At 41.6% G+C, this 12,452-nt stretch overlaps 1 protein-coding gene across 2 annotated transcripts in view; it reads right to left on the bottom strand.

Moving 5' to 3' along the window:
- The window catches only part of Tfrc (transferrin receptor), a 24,312-nt gene extending 15,397 nt beyond the window's left edge, over positions 1-8,915 (bottom strand). The window contains exons 1-6 of one of the 2 annotated variants that reach the window (XM_021185150.1): positions 8,774-8,915; positions 4,647-4,705; positions 3,295-3,496; positions 2,706-2,907; positions 1,208-1,357; positions 917-1,019 (exon numbers count right to left, since the gene is read on the bottom strand). In XM_021185150.1, coding sequence (XP_021040809.1) covers positions 917-1,019; positions 1,208-1,357; positions 2,706-2,907; positions 3,295-3,496; positions 4,647-4,682 — 693 coding nt within the window. In that variant the 5' untranslated portion in view covers positions 4,683-4,705; positions 8,774-8,915. Of the gene's footprint in view, positions 1-916; positions 1,020-1,207; positions 1,358-2,705; positions 2,908-3,294; positions 3,497-4,646; positions 4,706-8,453; positions 8,684-8,773 lie in introns of those variants that run through there. The other variant, XM_029470576.1, reaches the window with a different exon arrangement.
- Between the last annotated feature and the right edge of the window lie 3,537 nt (positions 8,916-12,452).

Raw genomic sequence — 12,452 nt, 5'->3', positions numbered from 1 at the left:
GCCTGTCAGTGCTAGTAGCAGTCCTCTAATCTTAGTACTTGGGAGGCAAAGGCATGTGGATCTCCCTGAGTTTGAGGCCAGCCTGCTCCAGAGGGAGCCAGAGAAAAAAGGAGGGGGGCGGGCAAAATCAAATTCCAAACTTTTGATAATTCTAAAGTAAGCAATGTTCCTGGAAAAAAAAAAAAAATCTAAGAGTTCTGGCTTCATGAGTTCTACATCTCATTCTGCTTTTACATTGCCTCAACTCTATCTAGGGAAAGGAGAACAGGATAAACACACACAGATCAGGCATGTAAGCACTTACTCCATGTTTCCACATCCGAATCTAAAGCATCTGAAAACACAGAAACTGATTGTGCGTACATGTGGCTTTTACAGAGGTCAAAAAACAACCTATGTATCTCAGGTGTTGTGCTCTTGTTTGTCAACTTGACAGAAGCCAGAGTCATTAGAAACTTAAATTGAGGGAATGTCCCTTGTTGGCATGGCTGCAGGGCATTCTCTTGATCTGTGATTGATAAGGACTTTCAGAAGGGAGCACACTCATGCTTAAGAGCAACTGCAATGGGAGAGTGAATAAGGAGAGCAAAAGATTTAGGGCAGGAGGTTCTCAACCTGTGGATCTCTGACTCTTCCTTCGGGTCTGAACCCTTTTCACAGGGGACCCTTGGAAAGCAGAATGTAGAGCAAGACATTCAATAGCAGCAAAGGTAACTTCATGGTTAGAGATCACCACAGTGACGGACTATATTAAAGGGGAGATTGAGGACCACTGATTTAGGGTCTTACAAAACAAGTCATCCAAAGGTAATAAATAAAGGTCCAAAAATAAGAATCTCATAACCAGCAATTTATACCGGGATATCTAATTTCCTTAGTTGAGACACTGGAAAGTCAACTCACTGTTTTTACTTACAGAAACTTCTGCAGGTTTACTGAATGCCACATAACCCTCGGGAGACTCCACTGACTCAAAGTTACCATCTGAATCCACTATGGTCACCATGTTTTGAGCAATGCTAAAAGATAAAAAATAAAGTTAAAGCCATCCTTTAAGAAAAATCCAAGTTAGTATACATAGCATTTGACTTGCATTAGGAAAAGTAATCTCTAAATTTTAACCTTGATTTTCATTTTGAAAGTTTCATCTACTGACCATCTCAAAGCAGTTACCTCTATAAAATGAGCTACTACTATTACAACATACCTGCTTTTCACTTGAATCTTCACATAGTGTTCATCTCGCCAGACTTTGCTGAATTTAAATTCATGGAACTGATTTTCAATATAATAGGCAAGATTTTCATCTTTTTGAGATCCAGCCTCACGAGGAGTGTATGTATTCTGGCTCAGCTGCCTGGAAGAATAAAAGTCTTGTTTGAAACAAGGTTTCTGTGTAGCCCTGGCTGTCCTGGAACTTGCTCTATAGACCAGGCTGGTCTAGAGAGAGATCCTCCTGCCTCTGCCTCCCATGAGTACCTGGATTGACCATGTGCACCACCACCAGTCAACTAAAAAAAAGTCTGCATTAAAATGTCTATTTAAATACTTACTTCAAGGATCAAGCAAATTGTTTTAATACCTTACCCTTCAAAGTCAAGGTAAATGAAGTATGACTCAAAACTGCTGGATTAACCAGTTACAGAGGAAAATAAAATGTACCTTAATGCCTTAAGTAACTTCAGTTACTTTTTAAAAAATTCTATTTAACATGAAGATTCCTTTAAAAGCCTCATTCTGGGGCTGGAGAGATGGCTGCTATGGAGACTTTCAGAAGGGAGCACACTCATGCTTAAGAGCAACTGCAACAGGAGTGGTCTTGAATAAGGAGAGCAACAAGATTGAGGGCTGGAGGTTCTCAACCTGTGGATCTCTGACTCTTCGGGTCTGAACCCTTTTCATAGGGGACCTTTATTACCTTATCAGTTAACTTATTATTAACTTATCAGTTAAGAGCACTGACTGCTCTTCTGAAGGTCCTGAGTTCAAATCCCAGTGACCACATGGTGGCTCACAACCATCTGTAATGAGATCTGATGCCCTCTTCTGGAGTGTCTGAAGACAGCTACAGTGTACTTACATATAATAATAAACAAGTCTTTTTTAAAAATTAAAAAAAAAAAAAAGCCTCATCCTTATATATCTGTATAGGAGTTTTAGGGGAATGATAAACAACACCATCTAGGAGATCTGGAGAAGCAAGATCAAACACTGTAAACACTATTGGTGAATCCAATACTGCACTGGCACACACAAATACAAATCAAAATCTTTAAAGGGAGCTAGAGGATTGTAATGGCTCTGGGATGTAACATTTTTGGTCTTGTAGAAGTACCATTTTGGATTCCAGCACCCACATGCTGGCTCACAACCATCTATAAGGCTTATGTAGGCACTAGGAGATAAGTGTAATTAGTAATGCACATTTATTATTATATGCAGGCTATACTCATAATACATAAAAAGTAATTTTAATTTAAAATTTTTTAAAAGGAATATTAGAACAGAAGAAAATCTGACATCCCACTACAACTGATAAAATGATTCTGAAGAAAAAGGAAGCTATGAGGCTCTCCAGATAAGTCCTAATTTCCTGTCAGCATAGTTCCACATTGTCAGGAGGACCCTCTGAAAGCCTTTCAAGTCTCTCTACCCCTCAACAAAAACTGTTTCCATCAGGACTGAACTTGGGAAGTCGAGCTTACTTGATGGTGTCAGCAAACTCTATGGAGTTCAACTTCTCTGACAACATTGTTTTGAGGTCTGCCCAATATAAGCGAGATGATGTAGGAACATCCTCTGTCTCCATGGTTTCTGACTTGTCTGTCTCCTCCGTTTCAGCCAGTTTCACACACTCTTCTTTTTGTTCTACACGCTTACAATAGCCCAGGTAGCCGGTCATGAATCCTAAAAACAGAAGTTTTAGAGCTAAACTCACAGAATTCATTTTTAACTTATCCCTGAAATCTTTTAATTAAATTATAAGAATAGAAAATTATGAACCTCAGTTTAATGGAATTTAAATTACCACAACTAAGTCATATTTTACAGTGACCTGTTTAAGACCTGGGTGCACACCTTGTCTTACTGGAAGCCTTTTTTAGTACTATTCCAAATGTCCTGCGTATATCTAATAAAACATCCATAATTTAAACGTTTCCGATCTTACAGGACCTAATCTGCTGGCAGGTAGAGAGTCTCAGTGCCATTTAAAGTACAAAGCATCTCCTCATCCAAATGAAACAAGAACTAGTTAGTCATCAGAAATCCTTCTGAATGGCCACTCATTCTTACCAATCAAGAAGAAAATGACTAGTGCAATAGCTGCAAAGCAGAGTCTTCCATTAAACCTCTTGGGTTTTCTGACACTAGCCTTCATGTTATTGTCGGCATTCTCTTCTTCATCTGCAGCCAGTTTCATCTCCACATGACTGTTATCTCCATCTACTTGCCGAGCAAGGCTAAACCGGGTGTATGACAATGGTTCCCCACCAAACTGATATTTTAAAAGAGAGAAAAGAGATACAAATATTAAGACATTATAGTAGTTTGGTCATTGTACTATATGCATAATAATATGACAAACATTCATATGGAAAGTTACCCTTTATAACTGATACTCCTTTCTGTGCCCAGTTCTGTAAATGGCAGATGAAGGCTAACTAACAGTCTTTAAAAAAATATGTATTTTATGTAAGTACACTATCGCTGTCTTCAGACACCCCAGAAGAGGGCGTCAGACCTCATTACAGATGGCTGTGAGCCACCATGTGGTCATTGGGAACTGAACTCAGGAGACAGTGCTCTTAACCGCTGAGCCATCTCTCCAGCCCACTAACACTCTTTCACTCAGCCTTTCTAGGGTTTCTATTTCCTGTTTCCTATAACATTTCTTATTTATAATACTTTTTTTCTCTTTTAAAGAGATGGGTTTATCTTGCCACATTGCTCAGACTAGCCCTGACTGGCTAATGATTCCTCTTGAATAGCTGGGATTACTGGCATACATTTTAGTTCTACCTTGTTACATAACCTCTCCAGAACAGCCAAAGCTACCCTATTCTTCATAAGTATTTCCCATAATTAATTTTTTAAAGATTCATTCTAAAGTACACTGTACCTTTTCTTTTTTAAAAGATCTGTTTGTTTGTTTGTTTATTTTTTTATGTATGAGTACACTGTAGCTGTCTTCAAACACACCAGAAGAGGGCACCGGATCCCATTACAGATGGTTGTGAGCTACCATGTGGTTGCTGGGAATTGAACTCAGGACCTCTGGAAGAGTAGGCAGTGTTCTTAACCTCTAAGCCATCCCTCTAGCCCCACATAATGAATCTTAATCGAAACTGAACATATTTGTTTTGGGGTGTTGTATATATCTGTCTACAATCTCCAGCACTTGGGGAAAAAAGGAAGATGGAGTTCAAGGTCAACCTGAGGCAATATAGAAAGACCTTGCCTCAAAGAAAAACCTAGTACATCTTTTGTGCAATCTGTTTCGCCTTAATACCATTAGTTCAGATGTTTAAAAAAAAAAAAAAAGGCTGGTCAAAATTTGGGGTATCATCTTGTACTCATTGGGTGAAGTCATGTTTTTGTTTTGTTTTTTACTGGACATTTTTTTCAGATAGATGAAAGTACCTTACCAAGTTAGAGAATGCTGATCTGGCTTGATCCATCATTCTCAGCTGCTACAAGAGAGTACCTGATATTAAAACAGAATATAATAAAACAGAGATTACTGCATCAGGTTACTAAAGGCTTACCATGGGATCGTCATTATGCCAAACTTACTCCTAAATATAGTTACTTTTCTAGAAAAGCTCTGTGGTGCTTGAACCAGGATCTCACCAGAAAGTTCTGGCTGGCCATGAACTGAGATCCTACCATGTCAACTTCCCAGCACTGAGAACTATACCATAACCTGTCTCCTAGACATTAACTAAAATGTTTAATTTACTGATAACCAATTCAGTGATCCTTGACTGGATGCTGAAGTGAGGTGGGATAGCAAAAAGAAAGCTACAAAGGATAAACCTGAGCCTTGAGACAAAGATATCTGAACATGGATAATGCTATTCCATGTTAGATTCAGAGTGTGATAATTTGTTCTTAGATTAAAAGTTGAATTAAGAATCATGATATCAATTGGGTAGTGATGGTGATGCCTTTAATCCTAGCACTTGGGAGGCAGGCAATTCCGAAGCCAGCCAGCTAGAGCTACAAAACAAATAAAAAACAAAACAAAACCCAAAGTATAGAGAAAACTAGTTAGAATATCACCACTATTAAGTTTGTTTAATCAAAAGAAAAACTAGGATGGCAAGCCTTTCAGTTTTCTTAAGTTGTCCAAGCTGGCCATGTTCGTTCTGCCTCTTGCCTCCCAAGTACTAGAATAGAACAGCTAGTGGGCACCACTCTGTCCAAATAAATGCTTAAACTTAGTATCCAAAGACAAAGAAAAAAAATCCAGAAGCTAGGAGAATTAAGACTGTTATTTTACAAAACACTCAGGACTAGTTCTAAGGCCTATTCATTAGTATTTTTGAATCCCCATGCTTTAATGATTAAAGTCAAATGCCAGATCATACATGTTCTCAGAAGCCCAATCTCTTGTCCCTTCTGTTACAGTTTATCACTACTACCTCACCAGAAACAGACCCAATCGCTAGAGCCAGAACTAGAAGGCCCCACCCTGAGCCAATTTTAATCATATTCTAGGGAAAAAAAAAAACAAAAAAACAGCTAACACATTAATGCTTGTCTGAAATAGCTATCCCTAAAATATTCTGCTTTCCCAAACAGGTCTCAAGTTGATATGATTAATAATAAATAATAATAGTAATAAAATGATTGAACAATTTTGAGCCTAAACAGGCTGTTGGTATTAATGTCTAAATTTGGCTTTATAACCCAATTACACCTTATTTTTCTAAGAAACAAGTTATTTCGATTTTAATTCATTGAACTAAAATTAAGAATAACAAAAAAACAATTTAGAACTGGGCAGTGGTGGCACATGCCTTTAATCTCAGCACTTAGGTGGGTGGATCTGAGTTTGAATTCAGCTTAGTCTAGAGCTACAAGGACAGCCAGGACTACACAGAGAAGCCCTGTGTAGAAGGGAAAGTTAAAAAAAAAAAAAAAAGACATGAAATTTCCATTTAATCCCAACACTCAACTCTGCATTTGTGAACACCATAGTAGTTCCAAAGTAGCCAAAGTGTCAAAGCTAGTCACACATGCCTTTAATCCCAGCACTTGGGAAGCAGAGAATTTGTTTTCAAGGTCAACCTGGTCTACACAGTGACAACCTGGCAAGATAAAATAAACCCAGTTATTCTTTAAGTCTTAACTGACTCATTTAAAATCTTACATATAGCAACATACCTATTTATATAGCTTTTTGAATTTTCAAATTGTCAAATCTATACTCTGCAAGCATGGCAAGACATACCAGATAGAACAGCCTAACTGGGAGCTGATGATGGGACATTTAAAAGTAAAACAATTCTCATTTGGTCCAAGATGTCACCAATGTCAACAATCTTTGCCAAGAGAAAGTTAATCTTGATTTCTCACTTTTACTTACACATCTTTGATGTTACCAAACATTAGGAAAACCATTCAATTCTAATAAAAATTAAGATACAACTAGGATAAAGACATAGTTCTTTTGATCTATGACCTTAACTTTGAGCTGGAAGCTAAGCAATGATACTAGCCAGACTTTTCATTAAAAAATAAGCCATGCAATGGTTCTGACAAGCACATTTCATTTCAAATCCTGAGTTCACACAAAAGGAAGTTCCTTAATTGAGGACCCGATCTAGATCCTCAAAATTAGACAGTGCCTAGCCCTGTTCTTTCAAGTCCTACTTCTTTACTACTGCAGTTGTAACTCCCTGACCACCTATGAGATTCTTGACTTCTCTCCCAATCTTTTTCTCTGTGTAGCCCTGGCTGTCCTGGAACTCACTCTGTAGACCAGGCTGGCCTCGAACTCAGAAACCGCCTGCCTCTGCCTCCCCAGTGCTGGGATTAAAGGAATGGACCACCACTGCCCAGCTGTTGAGATGTTTTAAAGACAGGCTCTTACTCTTCAGCACTAGCTGACCTCAAACTCAGTGATCCACCTGCCTCTGCCTTACCCCAGTGCTGGGACCAACGGTGTGTGGCACCATGCCCGACTGCAAAGGTTTTAATTTTAAGAGCCTAACTTTGCTGGGTGTGGTGGCACTTGCCTTTAATCTTATCACTCTCCAAACAGAAGCAGGTGGATCTGAGTTCAAGGCTACCCATGGATTCATAGGGGAGACCTTCTTTGGGAAATTGAAAAGGCAATAGGAAATAGGTAGCAGGTTTTCATTTCCATATAGTTTTCTGAATAGCAACCAAAAGGCCAAAACCACTTGAGGTCACTGAAGTTTATTTTGTATAGCACTCATCTGGGAGAGAAGGAAATCACTTACACACAATAGACCCAAGGCCTGAGGGTCGTTTAATTAACTTTCATTGTTGTCTAACCCAAATTTAGCCCATATCCTTGCCCTATTATAAATAAGCACATTGCCACAGGCATATAACCACTTAGCCTTAGGGTGGGGTTAGGCAGACAGATCTAACCAGTCAACACAGGCCAGGTTCACAGCCACCATTCCTTGACAACATCCTCTCTCAAAGTAAAAAGTATTATGCTCTCTATATAAAAAGTAGCTGATATTGGATTCCTGTATAAAGCAGTTTATTATAATCCTTAACAGAAAATAAATGCAGGTGGACCCACACAAGCTAAATCCCGTTTTCTTTGTAGATAACATCCTGAATCAGCTTAAATGTCTTTGTCAAAGAGGTCATATTTCACAGCTCAGAGCCAACTCATCTAATCTTAGAATAAAAGTATCAGGTAGCGGAGAATTTCTGTAACACAACTATTTCCCACTTAAATCCTATTTTAAAAAAATAGCACAGAAACTGAACAGCAATCCAGTCCAGTCTTCTGCCTAAGTATAAGGAGATCATTTCATTTTACGCTCGGGACAAAGTGTGCTAACTGAAAAGTTTGCAAATGCAGTTTTCTTATCCTCAAACACCATTTTAGAGAGCTGTCCAACACCAGGGTGCACGCTGGTTCTCTACAGCTAGTTCTAAAAGAGCTCGTACAAAGAGGTCGTATTTCTATGTTCTCCCATCTTAGGAGATGCTAGCGACGTTCTTAGTATTACCTGCAACGTTCAGACCTATTCTGCCCTAGAAAAATGAGATCCCACACGCTGGGCCAAGAGAGAGAGCCTGGCAAAAAAAAGACCCGGTGGTGCCGAAGTTCCAACGTGCGGTTCTTGGAAACTACCCCTCTTCTAAATGTCCGTGACACTAGAAACTGAATAGAAAACAGCTTTGTCCTTTTCAGCTGTGACGCCCTCCTGCGAGGGGCCCCAAGGTCACCCACGTACCCCGACAGCCGTTCCCTGGGGCGACTTCCTCCAGCCGCCACCACGTGCTCCCGGCGGAACAAGCCTGCGCCTCAGCGTGGTGACTCTCGAACCCGCGGCCTAGCACCGGCCTGCGAAGGCCCGGAGGACCCGAGGGGCGCAGGGTACAGCGGCTCCCCACACCCACCGCGCTGCACCTGCAACCCGCGCTCCGTAGCCCCGGGCTCCGCGACACCCCTCCGCCTCCCCGCCCGCACCACCCGGGCCCTGGCGTCTCGCTCTGGTCCGCCCGCCACGCGAGGACCACGACGGGCCGTGCCGCTGACAAGGGAGTCACTCACTAGGAAGCGCCTCCTCAGTCCGCAATGCAGCAGCCCGCGCTCCGCACGCCTTCTGAAGGCAGCGCTGCCTCCCACCCGAAGCTTATAGCTCGGCCCCGCCCCCCCGGTCGGCCCTCTGGATCTACGTCACTTCCTTCCGCACGTACACCTACCGAGGTGCTCCAGCAAGACCGCTGGAGGCGAGCTGCGCGCGCAGCCAGTGCGTGCGCCGAGTAGGCTAGAAAAGGCGCCAAGGCGGCAGGTGTCGGGAGAGCGCGTGCGATTGGCTGCGGCTCGCTTTCTCCACCGCACCCCTCCCCCGCCGTGTCTTTGGAGTTGGCCTGTCGCCCTCCGCCTAACCTTGACCGACACCCAACCCTGCGGTGCAAGTTCGAAAGTATCATCTTTAAAATATTCCTACTTGCAGGCTTAGGTCTCCGCCAAAACCATAACCTAAAGACGAGTTTTTGCAGCTCAGAGATGCTTTATAGAAAAAACTTTAAAGCAAAACTGTAAATCTTTTTTTTTTTTTTTTTTTTAGATTTTAACAAGCAGCGCTTAAGCCAAGCAAAGAGCTACCAGTGCTCACTGTGTTCAGCCTATGGAAGGAAAATAGGAACCAATGATTTACTAGGGTGATAAAGTTGTAGATTAACTTGCATGTTTATCGCCATTATTGCTTTTAGAGGGTTGTTGCAATGCATAGCAAATAAAAGGAGTTCTGTTAAAACTGCAAACGTTCACACTCTTTTCTTCCTATCTGTACTTTACTGCCCAGCCTGTGGTAAATTTACAAATAACAAAGAGAGTGGTATCTTAGACCACAACAGGACTACAGATAGCGCACTCACAGATGGAGCCCTTAGGGACCCTGGGAATGTCTTTTAAGTACTAATCTACTTCCCAGCCACGAATTTGACCTTTGGCTTATCTGCTCTAAAATTCAACTCGTACTTGGGATTTACTAACTGCTGGTCACTTTACACCCTTCTGTGTCCAAATTGTACTACTCCAGAAAATATATATAAAGCCAGAGCACATTGGCAGAAGATAGACATGGGCCAGCCATTGAGAGATCTCTGAAATTCAGACCATAAGCAGGTCTTGGTGGCACACGCCTTAATTCCAGTGAAAAGCAGAAGCAGACATATCTCTTGAGTTCAGGCCAGCCTGGTCTACATAGAGAGTTCCAGGACAACCAGGGCTACAAAAAGAAACCCTGTCTAAAAACAATAAAACAGGGCTGGAGAGATGGCTCAGTGGTTAAGAGCACCGACTGCTCTTCCGAAGGTTCTGAGTTCAAATCCCAGCAACCACATGGTGGTTCACAACCATCCGTAATGAGATCTGACACCCTCTTCTGGTGTATCTGAAGACAGCTACAGTGTATTTAGATATTATAATAATAAATAAATCTTTAAAAAAAAAGCAATAAAACAAAAAACAAAAAAGGAGGAGGAGGAAGAGGAAGAAGAGGGGGTGAGGGAGAGGGGAATGGGAGAGAGGAGGAAGGGGAAGAGGAAGAAGAAGAAAAAAAAGAAGAAATAATGATTCCGGCAATAGACTGAGCCCCTGTAAGAGAAGCACAGAAGCACACAGCAGTGTTTGGTACCCCCATAGCCCAGAATTTGGAGCAGAAAGATGGGTGACTGCCAGGCCAGCTTAGGCTGTACAGCAAGAACCTCCATCTCAAAAAACAAATCAAAACAATGATGGCAGTTTGAGGTGAAGGTCTTTCTGTTTCACTTAATTTTTTAATTCTATTTTGTGTGTGTGTGTGTGTGTGTGTGTGGTTAAGAACCTGGGTGCTCATGAAGTCAGAGGACAATGTTTGGGAGTTGGTTGCCTCCCATCTTGTGCAGGATCAAACATAGGTATTTACTGAACCATCTTATGGCAAAAAAAAATTTTTTTTTCTTAAAGACTGGGTCTCAGGGAGATGGGATAGGAAGTTTGCAGAGGGGAAACTGGGAAAGAGGGTAACATTTGAAATGTAAATAAATAAAATATCCATTAAGAAGAAAGAAAGGGAGGGGGGAGATGGGGAGAGGGAGACTTGATCTCATGTAGCCCAGGCTGGTCTTGAATTTCTAATCCTCCAGTCTCCATCTCCAAAGTGCTGGGAGTACAAGCCTATGCTACCACACCCAGGATGCTGAAGAAGGAGCCCGGGGCATCCTGGGTGGTAGGCAAGCTCTCTACTAACTGAGCTGCACCAAGCCTGGGGTGCTTTGGTGACACCCAACTTTGATACCTTTGTGACAATAAATAAATAAATAAATTAATTAATTAATTTAAAAAAGGGTTTAGGAAATGCAGTTGAATACTATTTGTTTCTATGGAACTGCAAGTAATAGTTTTATACTAACTAACAGAAATTATAAAGTCAACATCAAAGAGAATGCCAATATTTTTCTTTTCACACTTGATCTTAGCCAAAAGGTCGAGAAGTGGTAATATTTTTCTTTTCATGCATTATCAAGTGATAGTGGACTTGATATAATTAAGTCCCCCACTAACCCCTTTTGCCGGGAGGTTTGCAGGCTCCCCCTCCTCTGCAACCTCAAGAAAATGAATGGGAATTTGTCTTCCTTTGTTGCAGAGCCTGTATATAACAGAATAGAAAAGAAACCATTTCTTTTGCCTCCTATTCTATACATTCACCTATTTTGTCATGGATTGTCATTTCTTATTACCATGACAAGCAAAGTGAGAGTTTTTCTCTTCCACTCCAGGAGGCTCAGTAGTTTACAGGATTGAAATGAAACGTGTTTGGTTAGCTTTTAATCCCATCTCTGTGAGCCTGGTCTACATAGTGGATTCCAGGACACTCAGAACCACATAGTGAGGCCATGTCGGTGGGGGGTCACAGTGAAACATAGTTTGGATAACTTGTATTTAAACTACCCATTTTCAGAAGCCAATCTTTCACAGACTGCTTTTCAAAATAAAAACTAACAAAAGGATTCTTCCAGTTCCACCAAAAGGTGTCCAGACATACTATCACATGCACTAGAGTTCTCACAAAACTCAACAACACCAGGCTTGGTGGTTCTCCCCTTTAATGGAAGCACACTGGAGGAAGAGGTAGACAGATCACTGGGAGTTGGTGTCCTGGAACTCAAGCTGACCTCCTACTCAGAGATCCTCTGCCTTCCCTGTGCTGGGATTAAAGGCATGTGCCACCACTGCCAGGCTAAGACTCTCTCTGAAAAAAAACAAAACAACAAAAACAAAAAGGATGGGCAGGCCGTGGTGTCTCATGCCTTTAGTCCCAGCACTTGGGAGGTAGAGGCAGGTGGATCTCTGTGAGTTTGAGGTCAAACTGGTCTGCAAAATGAGTTCCAGGATGTCCAGAGCTACACAGAGGAACCCTGTCTTCAAAACCCAAAAGTGTCTATAATGCAAATGTGTATAAAAATGTGCAAGTGTATATGTGGTGTGATCTAGTGTGTTTTCATGTGTGTGCCTAGTTACACAAGCGCTTGTGTGCATATGGGTGAGAAGGCCAGGGAGTATCCACCCTCCAATTGATTTCCCGTAGAACCTGGAGCTAGGTCTTTCCAATAGTCTAGTCAGCCACTCTGCCTTGGGAACGCTTCCAAACGCTGGGATTACAGATGGGATACCAGGTCTCACCCAGCTTTTATGTAGGTTCTAGGGATCTGAACTCCAGTTCTGACATCTGAATGTCCGAATG

Source organism: Mus caroli, chromosome 16 (genome assembly GCF_900094665.2).
Source record: "Mus caroli chromosome 16, CAROLI_EIJ_v1.1, whole genome shotgun sequence".
Classification (NCBI taxonomy): Eukaryota; Metazoa; Chordata; class Mammalia; order Rodentia; family Muridae; genus Mus; species Mus caroli.
The sequence above is the reverse complement of the archived record's forward strand: the minus strand, read 5'-3'. Positions and strand labels throughout refer to the sequence as shown.